The sequence below is a fragment of the Arachis hypogaea genome, chromosome 19 (assembly GCF_003086295.3).
Source record: "Arachis hypogaea cultivar Tifrunner chromosome 19, arahy.Tifrunner.gnm2.J5K5, whole genome shotgun sequence".
In the NCBI taxonomy this organism is placed as follows: domain Eukaryota; kingdom Viridiplantae; phylum Streptophyta; class Magnoliopsida; order Fabales; family Fabaceae; genus Arachis; species Arachis hypogaea.
In genome coordinates, this window is record NC_092054.1 from 156,398,622 (window position 1) to 156,416,490 (window position 17,869).

General features: G+C 30.7%; 3 protein-coding genes and 1 long non-coding RNA gene across 4 annotated transcripts; 2 read left to right on the forward strand and 2 right to left on the reverse strand.

Annotated features, from left to right (window-relative positions):
* Window positions 1–104: 104 nt before the first annotated feature.
* LOC112776505 (uncharacterized) lies at window positions 105–4,565 on the reverse strand. The gene is made up of 13 exons (XM_025820689.3): window positions 4,176–4,565; window positions 3,973–4,082; window positions 3,762–3,872; window positions 3,434–3,491; window positions 2,879–2,968; window positions 2,638–2,732; window positions 2,387–2,440; window positions 1,997–2,134; window positions 1,710–1,767; window positions 1,470–1,584; window positions 1,194–1,263; window positions 652–723; window positions 105–558 (listed from the first exon to the last, which is right to left on the reverse strand). The coding sequence occupies exons 1-13, from the start codon at window positions 4,369–4,371 to the stop codon at window positions 442–444; spliced, it is 1,284 nt and encodes a 427-aa protein (XP_025676474.1). The 5' UTR covers window positions 4,372–4,565; the 3' UTR covers window positions 105–441.
* A 4,175-nt stretch (window positions 4,566–8,740) lies between these two features.
* Window positions 8,741–9,987, forward strand: LOC112777665 (uncharacterized). The gene has a single exon (XM_025822063.3). It carries the CDS (start codon window positions 9,307–9,309, stop codon window positions 9,844–9,846), a length of 540 nt encoding a protein of 179 aa, XP_025677848.1. The 5' UTR covers window positions 8,741–9,306; the 3' UTR covers window positions 9,847–9,987.
* A 2,345-nt stretch (window positions 9,988–12,332) lies between these two features.
* Window positions 12,333–12,889, forward strand: LOC112777155 (uncharacterized). The gene has a single exon (XM_025821451.3). The coding sequence runs from the start codon at window positions 12,371–12,373 to the stop codon at window positions 12,665–12,667; it is 297 nt and encodes a 98-aa protein (XP_025677236.1). The 5' UTR covers window positions 12,333–12,370; the 3' UTR covers window positions 12,668–12,889.
* A 3,095-nt stretch (window positions 12,890–15,984) lies between these two features.
* LOC112776946 (uncharacterized) lies at window positions 15,985–17,174 on the reverse strand. Its single transcript, XR_011877406.1, has 2 exons — window positions 16,894–17,174; window positions 15,985–16,382 (listed from the first exon to the last, which is right to left on the reverse strand). It is a non-coding gene; the product is annotated as an uncharacterized lncRNA (long non-coding RNA).
* Between the last annotated feature and the right edge of the window lie 695 nt (window positions 17,175–17,869).

A 17,869-nucleotide genomic window follows, 5' to 3' on the forward strand; every position in this document is an offset into this window, starting at 1 on the left:
AATGAATGATAGTATTGAGTTCAATTTTAACCATCAACATCGTTATTAGGTGCTTTTCAATGAACTTTTATCCATTTCCCCCCTCTATTTTACAAAACCAGGAATACAAAACAAAGCATCTGCAAGATTATATTATTTTTTACATGTAAACAAGATAATCAATGACCTCTTGAGTCTTGAAGCACCAAAAATATAAGAGAATCTTAAAACTGGCACATTCAACAAATACAAAACTCGATGACCTATTTAATGCAAAACTATCTTGTTCCTCTCAGAGTAACCTTTTTCTATTTTCAAATCAACCCATGACTTGGGTAAGAATTCACCTGTATACATGTATCCACTAATCTATTTACTAAATGAATACAAAATCCAAAACCCGCCAAAGCAGCAGAAGCAATTCAAACGTCATCATCTCTATGCAGCGCTGGTCTATTCAGTTCAGGGTTTATGTTGCGCATATATTGATGTACGGACAGCATGTTGAGGAGTCAGAGCTTTTCCATTTACAAGCATTTGTTCATAGAAATCCAGGCGTATAGATTTGAACTGGTAATGCTATGTTTAGACAAGCATGAGAATACAAGGAAAACTATCAGAAATTATCATTGCATCAAATCAAGATATGAAAACCAAAAATTGAAAAGTTACCTTTTCCTTCCAGGACACGTCCACATCACGGAAGAAAGGGTCAAGCAGTGTCAGCTGATCTCCTTCTTTAATCTGGATAACATATCAATTAACTCCATAATAGTTGTTCAATTGCAATAAGAATGAGGAAAATAACTGACTTGACCAAAATTTATCCAGCAAACATGCGTGCACGTTTTGAATGGAGAAAAAAGATGAGCAAAGTACACATTTATGTACTATACCAAGAAGATCAGCAAGACCAAAACTCTTATTCAGCACTACTTTTATCCTTAATGTGTCTAACTGTGTATAGTTGTCAATAATCAATATACATGACGATTTTATGGCCATATTTAATTGCGTGAAGGTCCATATTTTTCTATTTATTTTCTATAAATTACAAGAAGAAATAGTACTCCAGATGGAAAATATGGAACCATGCAATTGGTTTGTCAGCTTGACTTTTATCAAGGAAAGAAAAATGAAATTTAGCGTTTGAGGAAAATGATTAGAGACAATAAGAGAAGAGGATGACATAAAACTTTGGCAGCAGTCCTTACCACATCGTTCCGTAAACCATAAACTGTGAGAACAAAGCAAATTTGATTCGAATCACAAAGCAAATAGTATCTGCAAAATGGCATGATTAGGATTATCTCAGCCAAATCTTCTTATACATTGCAACAATGCTTTACGATAAATTAATGCACAACAAAAGACAGTAAAACCAGTAACATTTTCTAGTAACACAAATGGAAGTTATTATTAATATAATGAGTCACCATAGCAAGGGAGTGATTGCAGTGAAAAATACTTTTCAGTAACAGAGGACTTACAGGGGAGCAACACACTCACTCCTAAGAAAGAAAAGCACCTTCCCATCTACTGCTACGTTTCTATTTAGACCCTCTGACATGAGGTCTATGGTAACTCTCTTCTGTGATGAGTTCACTTGCAGCAGAAGGTAGACACAAATCTAGTCAGTTATTAGTAAACATAACAAAACTTTAAAGGCAAATGCTCAACGAAATTTTCAGTGAGTTATGTATTGAGGTATAGGTAAGAAAGGCTCTCACAATTAACAGCAGCCAATGATGATGCCAAAGAAGCCACTCTCTTAGCTCGTAAATTTCCCTGTCCATAATAACTATAATTAAAATTATCATATAAATCAACTGCTGCTTTTATCAAATGATGTTTTATTACAAGTCAATTTGGGGTCAAGATTGACTTTATATTAATTGAAATATCAACATCAGAAATGAAAAGTATCCTCTATGGTCAAACACTAAGCTAAGAAAAATCCTTCAACTAATTAGTAGGTTTAAGTTACAAATACAGAGCCACAGGACAATATCATTACCCTCAAAAGATTGTCCACCTTGTCAAGTAAATTGACAATCTTCTGAACTTCCTCTGAAGCATTGAGTCCTGGATCCTTTAGAGCAGCAGCCTCAAATCCGCTAAGAGCCCTATCGTAGTTCTCTAGATATCTGTTAACCTGTAACAAACTATTTAGACTAGCAGGCAAATTTATATTTATGTGTAATAAATATTAGCATGACCCATTATGATTTTTGAGAATGGAACATTGCTGTGTTCTCTAGTTTCAGGGAAGTTGGGAACTAATAGACTGAGACATATACATAAAAAAATACAGGGTAAAAAAAGGCTTAAATTTGCACTCCAACCTCATATTAAATGGAGACTTGAGCATTAAGAGAAACAATTATAGGATGAAGATGCAACTTACGGTAGCACTGTTAAAATATAAATCTGGATTGGACTTCATTCTTTCATCTTTCTCCTGGTACATATTAACTAAACGTTAGGTCTTCCACCAGATACAAAAATTAGCCTCCATGTAGAGATGTGTATAACTTTTTTTTTTAAGATAAAAAGAGATGTGTATATAATAAAACAAAAGTAACAAAAATAAAAATATAATTCTTTCACATGCACATTATTAAAGCTAAATTATAAATCCTTCCTCTTCATACTCACGGCATTTTGATATGCTTTTAAGGAATGTAAAAGTTTGCTATGATCCCAAGCTCCAGTGACAAAAAAGCTTGTAAGGCATGCATTTCCAAGATTATCTGCCAAAATCAATGGAAGGGCTAATCACTAACAGATAAAAAACAATCATCATAATTGAAGTTGACCATATACAAAGTATTATTGAATAGCAAAGCAATATCTATTTGTTGAATATATTGCAGTAGTAATTTATTTAAAAACATACACCAAGAGTTCCCATCCTTGACATCCAAAGTGATTGCTTGCTTGGCATGTTGAATGCTTTCCTCAACAAGTTCAGCTTGATTCTCCGCACCTGGGTTCATAGCAAGCACAGTAATGCACCTCCACTATTAGGAACATTTTGGTATTCTCAAGAATAAAGAAAAGAAAAACAAAAGAAACAAGCAGTTGTCATGCTATGCTTATTTGAAACAATTCTATCTTCCTGACTACCATAACTGCAGTTCTATACCACTTTTCCGCTATCATCCCTCACCCCGTGGACTGTAGTTCACTTCTAAATTCCAAAAAGGACATCAAGTACATTTCTGTAATGATTTTATCGCTACTACATATAATGCACGCACTAAAATTAGGCACTCTTGAACACCACCCATCTGAGCAATTGGTATTAAACAGAAAGAGCAAGAGTGTAAAAGCGAGGCTCCTTCAGGTATGTCAAACACTCAAACCAAGTTAAAATGACTACAGAAATCAGAGACAACTATAAAACAATAGGCAACCTCAAGCAATAAGAAAGTACAAAGAAATCCCTTACCTTGAGACATTTTTCTTTTAAGCATTGATAATTGACAAAGAATATTTTTGTCAGGACCCTGCTTAAACAACCAGCATCTATCATCATCTCACTAAACATAATATCTTCCAATTCAGAGAGAAACTGAAACTGAGTAAAGAAAGGTCACAGCCTCCAGGTAGAGGTTTATTCTTGGAAAAACAGCATATTCAAATTCAAAGTTCCCAGTTCATAAAAAAAATTCCATTGTTATAAGAACCAAAATGACCCTTGGCTCTACAACTAATGGCAAGTTTCAAAAGTATTAGTTTACTGCAGCATGACTCGTGTAAAGCAAGTAGTAAATCACCTTGTTTAATGCAAGACTAAGGCAGTTCTTTGCAGCAGATAAATCCCCTTTCTTCCAAATGCAGTTACCTAAACATAGCCAAGCATCTGCAAGAGACGGGTTTAACTTAACCTGGTCCAACGAAGATTCAATTGTTGAATCAACCACACAAACATTCACATTCACATCACTATAATGAATGAATCCCTAACAATAGTGCATCTGTACTTACAGCTTTAGAGAGATGATCCTCAGCTTCTTTCCTATAGTCAGGGAACACATCCAATATCTTGCCTCTAAGATACTCAAATGTTGCACGCTGCAGAGACGATTTTCTTTGTTCTGGAAAAAAAAAATTGCAAGAAATTAATTGAAATGAATCAACTGAATAATAATAATTGTTACTAGTATTAGAAGAGGGTAAAGAGGAAGGACCTGGGGGAATGGAATCGAGGAGGGAGAGGGCGAGATCGGAATGGTGGTGGAGCTTGGAGGTTCTGTCGTTAGGGTCAAGTGGAAAATAAGTGTCTCGGAGGTGGTAAAGATCTTCAGCAGCTCTTGCAGCTTTCGATAGTGGTTCTTCTTCTTCTTCTTCTCCGTCTGGAGGGTTCATCTTCTTGCTGCTGCTCATTTCTCTGAGTCAACTCACTCACTCGCTCATCCGAATTTTGCGACCAACATCATACATAACGCAAAGATGCAAAAGGAACCTGTGGTCCCCACTAGCTACATCCCAAACGCAATTTATCCAAAAAAAAAAATATCCATATATATATATATATATATGGTGAATTCTATGGTGTAGAATTTGTTTAAGTTCCTCATGTGTAGAATTGACGTAGATCTCTCTTTATAAAGACATGTGTCCATCTAAAAGCTATAATTTTTGTCCGACAATGACAGAGTGAGCAGATAATGATCACTTTTATAAATTTTTTGAAACTCATTATAATAGGTTAATTATACTTTGAGATAATTACTGTATAAAATTATGTTGATGTACATATTCTTTTTAAAAGAAAAAAAATAAACATAAAATAATATTAACCTTTTTAAAATGAAACGATTAAAAAACTTCAAGAACAGGGCAGAGAGTAAGTAGATCTAACTTTAAAATATTTAACACACATTTTAATGGATTCATTCACATTTTAACAACACAACATCAATGAGTTAAAATTCAAGAACCAGAGAAAATAAATTTTTAATGCTAAATATTTGTGCATCGTCTCAACTCTCAACCATTGGCCTCGTTTAAAAACGCCACACAAAAAGTTGCCAAACATTTTGCAGAGAGTAGTCGACCACCACCACCATACGACTACTGCCACCTTGCACCATTGTCACCAACACCCATAAAATAGAAAGAAAGTAGAGAGGGGAGCCAACCCCAGTAGCCCACCATGGCGGCGGCCTTCTCCATGGCCCCTTATCTTCATCGGAACTACCAGTATCGCTAACGCCGGACAGCACGCTAAAGCCGGATGCTACCTCTGTCGTCTTCACCTCTATCTTGCTCACAACTGCTGCATCCATCTTCGTAACCACCTTTATCGCTGACAGGTCGCGGTGCTCAACCTTTGCATTCTCTGTCAAACCCCAGCTTATATCAATCGTGGTGATTGACTCTCGGCGAGCCTCCCTTCTCCCCTGTCGCCATCTAGAAGAACAATAAAAATACATGCACAAAAAAAAAAAATTTCACCCCAAATTATTGCAATTGAGGACATCCCTCAAATCACCACCTTCGATTTTGCCATTATCAAGCACACTGGGTTGGGAGAAACCAAACGCCGTTCTCGTTATAGAACGTCTTTCACATGAATATATTTACTTTTTCTTTTTTGGAAAAAGCATAATATTTTCCTTTCACATGAATATATTTACTTTTTCTTTTTTGGAAAAAGCATAATATTTTCCAAAACTAAAAGAAATAATATTTTTACTTTCTAAATTTATTTATTAAAAAATGCCTTCATTAATTATATAATTGTTGTACATAGCATCTGTTAATCACTTGACTAGCACTCTTTTCTAAGAGTTCTGAATTGTTGCAGTGATGTTCAGAAGGATATGTGTCTTTGTAACGGCCTACCCACGTCAGTTCTACACATGAGGAACTTAAAGGGATTCTACACCATAGACTCCACCTATATATATATATATACACGTGGATCGTACTTTTTTACTAAGTTAAATTGAGGGAATTAAGAGGTTGCGGGTTCGAATCTCTTATCTTTGCTAAAAAAAAAAAAAAAATTTGAGGGAATTAGATTATGAGTGAGTGAGTTTTGTTTGATTTTTTGAAAATATCTTTTAATTTTTTACTACAAAAACAGTTTTATATTTTTATAAGAAAATTTAATAAAATCTTCTTAAAATTTTATATTTTAGAAAACAAGATATTACTTATTTAAAAAATATCCTTTTAAAACTTTATTCAACACTTTATAATTATAAAAATATACTTTTTAAATTAAAAAAAAAGAAAGCATTTCTTTCTTAAACAAAACAAATTCAAATGGACACTATTTCGTATATCATCGTCATTCGTCAAAATTTCAAAAGGTGTGGAGCATATTGCCATATTGGTTTGATTCAAGAAATATAAGCTCTTAGAAGAATAGCTTGAAACAAAATAGCGCAATATCCGCAGTAGCACTTTGGAAAATTCTTGAGTTGAATTGAATTTCCAGGTTCGAATCCTGGCTGCGGAATTCATTTTTTTTTTTATCTAATATAAGAATTGTTTCTTACTAAATTTGTAAAAATTATGTGTTATATATTATTCGTTATTGTAATTTTTTCATGTTGAGGTTAAGAATGAATTTTTATAGAAAATATAAAAAAAATTAAATTTTTAATGTATTTATTTTACATTTTGTAAACTAAAACATTCAAAAAAGTTTACTTATTAGTTAAACCATTATTTCTATTTAAAAAAAAAAAACAATGTTTACTCTTTATTAAAATGTAGCATTAGTCAAATATTATTTCTCATTGGTGAAAATGAAGCAACTGTGATACTCATTTGGAATAACAGAACCAAACAACTTCCTCTAAAGAAATATGAATCTATCCTATGCCATCTTCAAATTTGAGTTTTCGTCATTGTCTTCTCTGATCAATCCATTATCCTCGGAAAAGTGCCTTTCAAATAGCCTCTTTCTTGCATTGATTACCTGCATTAAAAATCAATGAATTATTTCACCTTAAGCCCAAAAGAGAAGAATCAAGTGAGACTAACTTAAGATAAGAAGACATTATATCCAACTTAAAATCTTAAAATATTAAATTAATGAATCTCTCATCTTATAAACTTCTCATTCTTCTTTGTTTTCTTTGATGTGAGACTAAATTCATGCACTCCTCACACTTGCAACATTAACAGGTAGAGTGCCCCTCTTTGAGACTGCACAAGAAAAATCTCACATCAGACTTAACAAGAAAAGTTATGCCATGTTACACAACTTACCAAACTGAAAGAACTTATGTTTCAAGTTCTGGATCTGGTAAAAGGCCAGAGAGCAAGATAAACAACTCAAATGACCACCATTCAAGGCTGCAACACATAATATATAATTATTATCGTCATTAAAGATTAATATTACAGATTAAACAAGAATATAAACATGATTGCAGAAGGGAAAGCAAAGCGAAGGAACTCTCCAATTCCCTTGAATAGCTTCATGGAGATGGGAACACGGGTTTTGGAACAAGCAGAAGAGAATCTTATGTATAACCCAATGAAAGCAGTGTTTAGCGAGATTGAAATACTAAGTGCTATGGCTGCACCTATGTTACCAAATCCAGTGTTGTATACCAAAGCCCAACACAGAGGTATATGGATACAGAAAGTGAGAGAGGAAGTGATGAGCATGTGAATCTCCCTGCTTCCTGTGAAATCAAAGCATCTTGAACCAAATGAGTGCAAGTGGAACATACATCAACACTAAAGTGAATATAGCAGTGTGGATTTTGCATTCCAAATTTGTGATATTGTTTAGCTCCATATGCTTGTCCACAAAGAGTTTCCAATCCACTAGCCATTCCCAACTGTTAATTATTAATTAGGATAATTAATCAACAATATAATCTACCAGTTCTTTTTTGCATATATATGTAACAATAAGAAAACTGAAACCAGTGACAGTACAGATGGAGATCAGATGGCCAAGGCAGCGCTGGCAAGAGAGACCAACAATCATGGTTGAAACAATCTGCAACGGAAACTGGGACGAATGAAGCATATGGTCTTCACTTCCGCTGTGAATGAAGCATGGCCTACTCTTTGCTCCGTTAATAGACTTGTATCCATGCTTCCTCTCTTTTCAGTCTTGATCACTCAATTCACTCATATGATATGATCTTAGTGTATGTGTAATTCTATTTGATCAGTTAAGTGAAATAATTCTGGTTAACTTCAACATCAATCAAATCATCAAAGTAAAGTTAAAATCTGTCTACATAGTAGTCAATAAAGATTCAGCAGAAAAGTAATTAAACATCATCCACCAAAATCGTTCACATGCACTTGTTAAGTAGTTCAATAAATTGAGATGCGCAAGTTCACAGAATAAATGAGAAGAAAGTGATGACTGTATATTGCAGTGGCTTAACATAGTGCATGCAATTACCACGTGACACATAGTCACATACCACAACTCACAAGTCTCTTGGAACCTTTGACAAACCACCTTTTTAATTTCTTGTCAAGGATTATCTTTACTTTATCTTTAAAGAACCTTATTAAAAGCATTATATTATTTGTTAATTAACCAAATTTTAATTATTTATTTATTATATTTTCTATCAATTATTCACATTTAAAAGAATAATATGCGTTGAGTATCCTTGGAAAGATTATGAAAAACCTACTAATTTATTTGTTGCCTCTAATAATAGATTATTGAGTAAATACTCTTTTTGATCCTAACCAAAGACTGAAATGTACATATATCAAAGTAGATAAGGACCGACTTGAATTTTTAGATTTTTTAGGGGGTGAAAAGTCTATCGGACAAATAATTAGAAATCGTAAAGGACATTTAATCTAGATTATTTTCCAGAGAATATTGCAATTCTTAATTTCTTAGAAGTGCATTATCATTTTCCGTAGTTCTTAGAAATATTTCATTAATAGTATCAACTAACATATAAACTAGAAAAAGTAATAGAGCACAAGAAAAATAAGCATGGAGTCTCAGGCTGAGGGCAAGGGGTCCCACTCCCACACGGCAAATACTAAGTGCAGCTATATCCCCCTCAAAAGTTTGCAACTGGCAACTGCAGCTTCTTCCCATTTTCATTTCCACCCAACTTTCAAAACCAACGCGCACTCACAAACTCTCATCACAGCCACAACAACACGGGTCAACTTTTCTCACTAACACTCTCGCATCAACACGCACATTCTACTATTCACACATCACAATCCTTCTCGTTGACCCTTCCCCTATATATACACACACAAAACAAATTTATAACCATAACCGAATTGAATCGTATCATATTTTTCTCTTGCAAACAAAAAATCAGTTAATTAAGGTAATAAAGAGAAGCAGTAATGGGAAATTACATATCATCATGCAGCTTCGTGCCTCCTTTGGCGAAGAACGCCGGCAAGGTAACCACGGTGATCTTCCCGGCCGGCGAAGTGAAGCAGTTCAGGGATGTTGTGAAGGCGGCGGAGCTCATGATGGACCACCCTAACTTCTTCTTGACCAATTCCCGCTCTCTCCACGTCAACCGCAGGTTCTCCGCTCTCTCTGCCGATCACGATCTGGATTTAGGGAACCTCTACATCTTCTTTCCCATGAGGAGGCTTAATTCTATCGTCACGCCGGCTGACGTCGCCGCTCTCTTCCTCGCCGCCAACTCTCCCGCCAGGCGCATATCCGCCGCACCAACTGCGCGCGTCCAGCCGGTAGTTCCAAGACTGAGTTTGGAAGGGGTGGATCTATTGTCGTCGTCAGGGTTGAGTTACAGTAGGTCGAGGAAGCCTGTGTTGGAGACTATAACTGAAGAACCCGCCATTAATGGAGCTAAAAGCATTTGGACACACCTCACATTCAGACACAGAACTCTCATCCTACAAAGAAAATAAAAATTCAAAATTAGGTTATTACTTATTAGATAGGGATACATTATTCTTTATTCATTACTACGCTTATCAACTACTAATTGAAAATCTGTACAAAATTTCATTATTTCTAGAATAAATGCAATTTTGCAAGTCATATATCTATTTATTGTGTGTTTCAAATCTTATTTTTTGCTGCTGAATTACTTGCTTAAAATGACAAATGAGTTATTCACTTAACTTATTCAAATTGGTTCAAATTTTATCATTTTTTTATTCTAGTCAATTTTTTTTTTCAATTAAAAATATATGTAAAGTGAGAACAAATGGTTTTGAACAAGTTGGGAAAGTTGTGAGTCAATAAAGGGTGTTATGTTGGCCGGCCTGAAAATGGATGTGTGTTGGGTGGAAAACGCCAAACTATGTGGACGGTTGTCACACAATTTAAGGAGAAAGGATTACCGTCAACGTCATTGTTATTTAAAATTTAATTTCTAGTGTAATACAAAGTCATATTAAAATTAGAGTGCCACTTAGATAACTTAGATAAAGATGTTAAAATTTTTTTTTTTAAAGATGTTTTTTAAAAATTAACACATATAATCAATTAAATTATATTATTTTTATTAAAATTAGATTGGACAAATCAGTTTAGCAAAAAAGTTAATAAATTAAATTTTTAAACCAGTATAAATTAATATTTTTTATAAAAAATTATTACAATATCCCTATTATAAAGCACAACTAAAATATTTCTATCATATATATATATATATATATATATATATATATATATATTTTAAAAACTTTAAATTCTAACTCTATAACGATAGAGAAGAAAATGGCTAGAATTTAGAATTCTCAAAATTAATATATATAATAAGAGTATTTTAGTCATTTTATATAATAGAGGTATTGTAATCATTTTTTATAAAAAATAATATTAATTTAGACGAATTCAAAATTTAATTCACTATTTTTCGGTCAAATTAATTTGTCTAATATAATTTTGACAAAAATAACATAATTTAAGTGATTATATGTGCTAAATTTTAATTATTAAAAATTATCTTTAAAAAATACGTTTTCTGCGTCTTTATGGGAGTATCCCCTTAAAATTAATGTACGCCTAAATTTCTTTACACTTATTATACATTGAAATTAAACTTTAATTATCTAGCTAATTGTGATTTATTGTATTATCGTGTTAGTATAAATGTTTAGTGCAGAACTAGATAGTTGATAGACATGCATGCCACATTATATTAATAATAATCAACGAACAATGCATGATATTCATATTCAGACATGCAAAACTGTGACAATATAATTAATGATTTAATATTTAGTTTAGCCTCTAAATGTACACAAAAGTCATTAACTATAAAGTGCATTATGAAATGTAATTTTAAGAAAAAATTGGTGAACAAGTGTCCTTAAAAATTTATATTATTCAGATTTTTATATTTTTTTCTCTTTTATATATGTGCTGAGACAGTTCCAACATGCATGAATCATGTAGTCATCAAATGCAGGTTTATCTTAACCGGCCATTAAGCTCCGTTTAATCCTTTGGAAAGTTGGCATTATTTATGATCAAACTTCCTGTTCGTATTATCCAGTTATTAATTGCATTTGAAAGTTTTCATGGTTATCTGCATGAATTCTAGAATTCTTTGGGAAAATGGTGAATTACTATGAGATATAGTAGAAAGAAATAGCTAATGTTGAACACAGACTCCAAGCATTTAAATTGTATTCATCTCCTTTATCATTTTGGAAATTTCAGAACTCATTAATAAAAATATGGATTTATATATCTATTTTGTGCTGTAAGGGCACATGTTAAGTTTACACATTAACATGTTAAATTTATGCATTACAAAATTTTTTATTAAAAATATAAAAAATTTTAAATTTTTAATACATTAATTTTTTATTAATAATAAATTTATTATATATCTTTATATAGTACATGTTAACTAAATTCTAAAAGTATAACCATAATAATATAATACTTTTAAGTTTTAGCCAAATTCTAAATTAACCTATAAAATTCTTTTATAATTAAGAATAAAGTATATCTTTTATTTTTAAAATTTATCAAAAATTAAAAAAAAAATCTTAAATTTTATTTTATTTTAATTTTATTTCAAAACTTTTTATTTGTATCAATTATATTTTTAACAGCTAAATTTTTTAAAAAATTAAAATTAATTCAATAATAATATATGATAAATATATCTTATTTGCTTATATTAAAAGTTACTTTTATAAATTATTGCTGAATTAGTTTTAAATTTTTAAAAATTTAACTATTAAAATTATATTTGATGTAAATAACAAAAATTAAAACAAAATAAAATTTTTAAAAATATTTTTAAATTCTTTAAAAAACTTCAAGTATATTTTATCCTATAATTAATAAGGACATCGATCGCATTAATTACCATTAGTATATAAATAGCTAGTGAGCCTTGTTCTTCACATATCCCCACAATATATAGCGATCAAGCTTTGATTTGTCTGTTGTGATCATCTGAAAATAATGGGTGGCAAAGGAGGCGGTGGTGGCAAAGGAGGCGGTGGCAGCGGCGGTGCAAAAGGCGGCGGTGGTGGTGGTGCAAAAGGCGGTGGTGGTGGTGGTGCAAAAGGGGGTGGTGGCGGTGCAAAAGGGGGTGGTGGTGGTGGCGCAAAAGGTGGCAGTGGTGGTGGTGGTGGCGGCGGCGGCGGGGGAAGCATGAAGGCCCCTGGCAGAGGTGGAGCCTATATTTCAAGGGAAACTTTTGAGGCCAATCCTCAAGGTTACTTCAGTAATTTACATGCTGCCCAAAAGGATAACTAGTGTATAATATGCATCTTATGTAATGCTTTATTTACTTTAATTTGGAGCGTTACATAATATAAATAAATAAATAATGCTCCATAGTATATATGTTTGTATCAAACTATCAACTGCTCTACTGGAGTACTGGTTACTTACTATCATTATAAATATATAAAAAAGCAGCAGACCTTTATGATATCTACATACACTTGGTGTAATTAATAATTATATTAATTTTTTGTCTTTCTGTTTGGCTATCATAATTAACTTCTCAATTAATGCATAATTTTTATATGGTAGAAATCCGTAACTAGTGAGTTACTGATCTTCTACCAGCTTCATAATATAAACCTGGCTTCTATATATTCTACTATTTCAATTCCCTTGCCATGTAACAAAAGTAATGTTTAAATTATAAATAGTAGTAAATGATTAATCAATGAAGATGTTGACATTAAATACTTCAAATTTGTATATTTTCTTCTTATTAGGGTATAAAAGATAAACTTTTTATCGTTTCTTGCTTTTTTATCTACCACTTTTAATATTGGAGACAAAAAATATATAAAAATAATGCTTATAACTTGGTTTGATTTGATATCCCGGTGGAATTTGGATAACCAAAGAGGGTAAAGCCAATCACGTGTATAAAAGTGTGCTGCTAAGTGCTAATCCTATGCTTTTCCGAAATTAAGAAAAACAAATGATGAATTATAATAATTAAATAATTAAATAAAATATTGGTAAAAGTAAGGAGATGTAATGTAATGGCGAAACCAGATTGGTTCTGGCCTGTGCACTAGATAAGGTAGGTAGTGCAGGTCATTTTTGACTTATAACATATTCACAATTTGCCATCTTGCATATCTGAATCCATAACCCATAAATATAATTACCTGTCTTCATCTTTTTTTGCCTTCATAACATTCTTCTCACTCATCAATGATACTTGCCTAATTCGGAAATGGAATCCATTACATGATTTTCATCATTCTTACCGTAGATGTTAGATGCCTACATGTGGTCTTAATATATATATATATATAGGTGAATGCTATGGTGCCTAAAATGCAGTGTCTATTTACTAAAAAGAGTTAAAAATTAATATTTAATTTAAAAAATATAAAAATAAATAATTTTTAAAAATTTAAAATTTACTACAAAAAAAATTAGACAAAATTTAGACACCAAGTCATAGACACTATAGAATTGGCCATATATATATAACGTTACACATAGATGTGGCAGATAATTATTGCTCCAAGATAAGATTGTTTATAAATTTTACCCAAATGATATTATACATGTCGTGGTAATAAAAAATGTTTTATAAATATAAAAAAAATTACTAAATTAGATATTATAAATTTGTATATATTTATATATATTCTTTTAATAAAATAATTTTTTTATAAATATTAAAAACTTATAATATTTAATATTTATTATTCATATCTTAGTCCAAAATAAAGACGGACTCATTAAGGATAAATGCCCATTAAAAGTGGCATCTTCCACTTATCCTATCTCATAAAAGGTTAGATGCGATAAAGGAGATTCAGCTCCACTTATCTAAATAAGTAATTGTTTTTTCAAATTTTTTCTACTATCTCAATATCATCTAAAAGATAGATCTCAACAAACTCCTAAGATAAAAGAAATGATTATCCACCAATAAAGATAGAATTATTCCAAAAAGTAGTTATCTACTCTATTATAAAAATATGCTTTAAAACTCTTTTTAACTTAAGCATCGAAGTCTCTTACATATACCATCTCTCACTTCCTCACCAGAAACTCAGAACGGCGGAATTTCAAATCTAGAGATTAAATGTAGAGTGTGTTTTTTTTGTGATAGTAAAAAAATTGACAAATAAGTCACCTTTACTGCCACTCTATAGAACCGTACATGAGATTTTCACCCCTCATACGACTTCTCGTTCAATTTTTTTTTAAATCATTAGATCATTTTCATGGTTCGAGAATCTTCTCCCTTTCTTTTTTTATTTTTTGAAGAGTAATTAGAACCAATTTAATCACGTTTTTTATGTTCCAATTAATTTTTTTTTATAATTATTGTCCAAAGTCAAATTTTTTTGATTAATAAAATTAAAAAAATTTATCGATCCTAAAAATGCATGATATCAAAAATATTAATTTCAGAAAATGAAATATCTAATATTTTTTCACCCTACAATTAATTGAATTGTTTCAAGTTGAACGAATCGCTGCCACTACAAAAGTTTAGACTTCAAGTTAAAGGCCAAATCATTAACCCTCAGAACACTTATATTTAGCGTTATTTCTAAAAAGTAAAAACATTATATTAGATCTAAAAATGTTGCTCAAAGACAACTCTTTTTAATTTTTAGATAATATTTTTTTAAATATTGTTTCAGATGAAAAATGCTGCAGTGGTGGTAATTGATCTTTCTTAAACTTATCTGTAAATTAGTAACATAATGTCAAGAAAGAATTGTTTCATTACACTCAAGGACATGGATCCAACGAATTTATCTGTTTTTAGTTTTTTTTTTTTTTTTTTTCTTGTGACAACAAGTTTATCATTAATCTAGCAAATGTTGCAAGCATTTCTCCAGTATTATTTAACCTCGTTACATTGGATCTCGATTATTTCGTAAAAATAATATCTTATTTTATATATATGGTGAAAATAAGTGTGATATGATAAATAAATAGATAAGAATTTAAATTAAATAAAAAATACATTAAAATTAAAATAAAAAAATAAATTAAAATTGAATATAAAAAATTTTATTTATTTTAATTTTTACTAAATTTTTTAATACAACAAGAAAAAAGCTCTTTAACTTAACTACTTAACTTGTACACGCCATAGTTTAGAAATTGAATCGAAAGAATTCATTAACTTTCTATTTAATTTCTCAATACAATAAGAAAAAAACTTACTCAATTTCACTTATTCACATCGTAAGACACAAAAAAAATTCAAATTTCTAACCACAGAATACTATAATTACAATAACTAAAAAAATATTTATAATCTTTTATTAGATTAAAACAAAAAAAATTCTAAAACTCACAAACATAAAGTCCAATATAATAACAAAATAAATAAAAATAAAAATACATCAAAATAAATTAATAATTTTTAAATAATATTTAATTTTTTTATATCACGAATATTTAAATCACGTATTAAAATAAGATTCGACTCTACAATTGTTTTTTTTATTATTTAATAATATTTTATTCTTCTGGGATCTTGGAGAATTGCAGTTATTGATGATCATCACCACCTGAGAAACACGCTTGTTTGGGAGTACTATTAGTTTCTTCAACTTATGCATGGGGAAGGGAAAACACTTACTTAGATATATATACACATTCAAATTTCAATTCGAAACAAAGACATCCATGTAGAAAAAGACAAATTAAAGATGATACATGATATATTTGAGGTTTGGTAGGTAGAAGAAGAAATAAGTGATTCATTTTGATATATAAACAAGGAGGGACACAAGGTAGATGCTAATAGAACCAATGAGAAAGACGAGTCCAATTGCACCACATGCCATACCCAACATCTCTACATATTCATTTACCATTCTTGAATCTCTCTTATACCTTGAAACCTCGTAATCATTATTATTCCGCTTGTTATAGTTCCACCCACCATCCCTCTTCCTCAATTCTTCAATTCTTACTTTCAAAACACTCAAATTTGCATCAACAATGTCTGCTGGCTTACCTGCCAAAACAATCACAGAATAAAACATGTTTTTTTTTTAAAATAAACTCTGATATCATATCATAAAATAAAAAATATATAATTGATAATCATAAACTTTTGTTAACAGGAACACAAATAAATTAGTATATAATATAAAATTATTTTTTTTTATCAGTTGTGAACAACTCGACCTTTTTAAGGAGTACAGAGTACTAATATCAAGTGATTAAATTTAATTCCTTTCGATATTATCATCAAGAATCAAAATCAATCACAAAAAAGCAAATTAAACGATAAACATAAACTAATAAACAAGTAAACAATACATAAATCAAAATATTTTTCAAATATAATATAAAATCGTTTTGCTGTGTTTGCTAGTGATCATGATCGATCTTGAACCTTTAATTTGTTTTTCCGCCTTGAATTAATTTGCTTTTATCAAGGATGAATAATTTTAACTCACGAACACATCTTGTTAAGGATTGATAGATCGAGTAGCTAGTACAAGAATATATGTATTAATTACCATTGTCCTTAAAGCACATCTTGGGGTATGGTTGGGAGAGCTTTATTTGCCAGCGGTTTGAAGTTGCACTTGCACTAAAGAAACATGATACGGAACAAGAAGCCATGATATATAATAATGATGATGTAGGTTTTGATTTCCTTGATTCCTACCTCATGTATTTATAAAGGAGGATTAATTATTATCTATGATTGAGTACTTTATTTTGACACTATATAGAATATTCTATATAGTGAAAGTAGCTAGGCACACAAAATAATAATAATAATATTATAGTTCAAAGTGTATGAGATCCACCTTAGCTACCTTTGATTTAAGATTAGAATAAAAAAAGATGAAAGAAAGTAGGAGTCCAAGTGTATTGTTCCATGGGATTACACATGGCACCGCTTGACTTAATCGAGATCCTTGTACAGAAACAAAATCACCATACTCTCAGATTTGAGAATTTTGAGAGTATCACATGATCAAGAATATGATCATAGATAATGATTACCCCATGCGATTGGATGCTGGCAACATGCCAAATTATTAATTCCCATTGCCAGGCCACCGTTATTACTTTCTTCAATACACAATAAAATAAAATGACGATTTATATGAAATGTTTTCAACGTCAAAATAATAAATAATAAATAAAAAATATTAAATAATTTAATACAATTGACTGTTAATTTGTATACATAGATCTTTGTGATATTTATTATTTATTCATAAAATTTAAAAAAAAAAATTATTTTATTCTTTTTTTATTTTTAGGTAAATTACGTAAAAATTTCGTAAGTACAAAAAGAATATAAAAAATAAAAGAAGATATATATATATTTTGATTGTTAACAAATAAAAAAGATAAAAAAAAAATTAATGATATTACATGTACAATTTTTTTTAATTAAATCTAATTAAATTGACATAAATAAAAAATATGTCTATACGTGACTTTTTTTTTTATTGGCATTTTTTAGCATAGAAACTT

Coding starts and splice junctions, on each gene's coding strand:
- LOC112776505 (XM_025820689.3), bottom strand. CDS start 4,371: ATGAGCAGCAGCAAGAAGATGAACCCTCCAGACGGAGAAGAAGAAGAA. Junction 3,492..3,761: donor TTAGTCTTGCATTAAACAAG/GTGATTTACTAC, acceptor TTGTTTAAGCAG/GGTCCTGACAAAAATATTCT. Junction 1,768..1,996: donor AGGTGGACAATCTTTTGAGG/GTAATGATATTG, acceptor TATTATGGACAG/GGAAATTTACGAGCTAAGAG.
- LOC112777665 (XM_025822063.3), top strand. CDS start 9,307: ATGGGAAATTACATATCATCATGCAGCTTCGTGCCTCCTTTGGCGAAG.
- LOC112777155 (XM_025821451.3), top strand. CDS start 12,371: ATGGGTGGCAAAGGAGGCGGTGGTGGCAAAGGAGGCGGTGGCAGCGGC.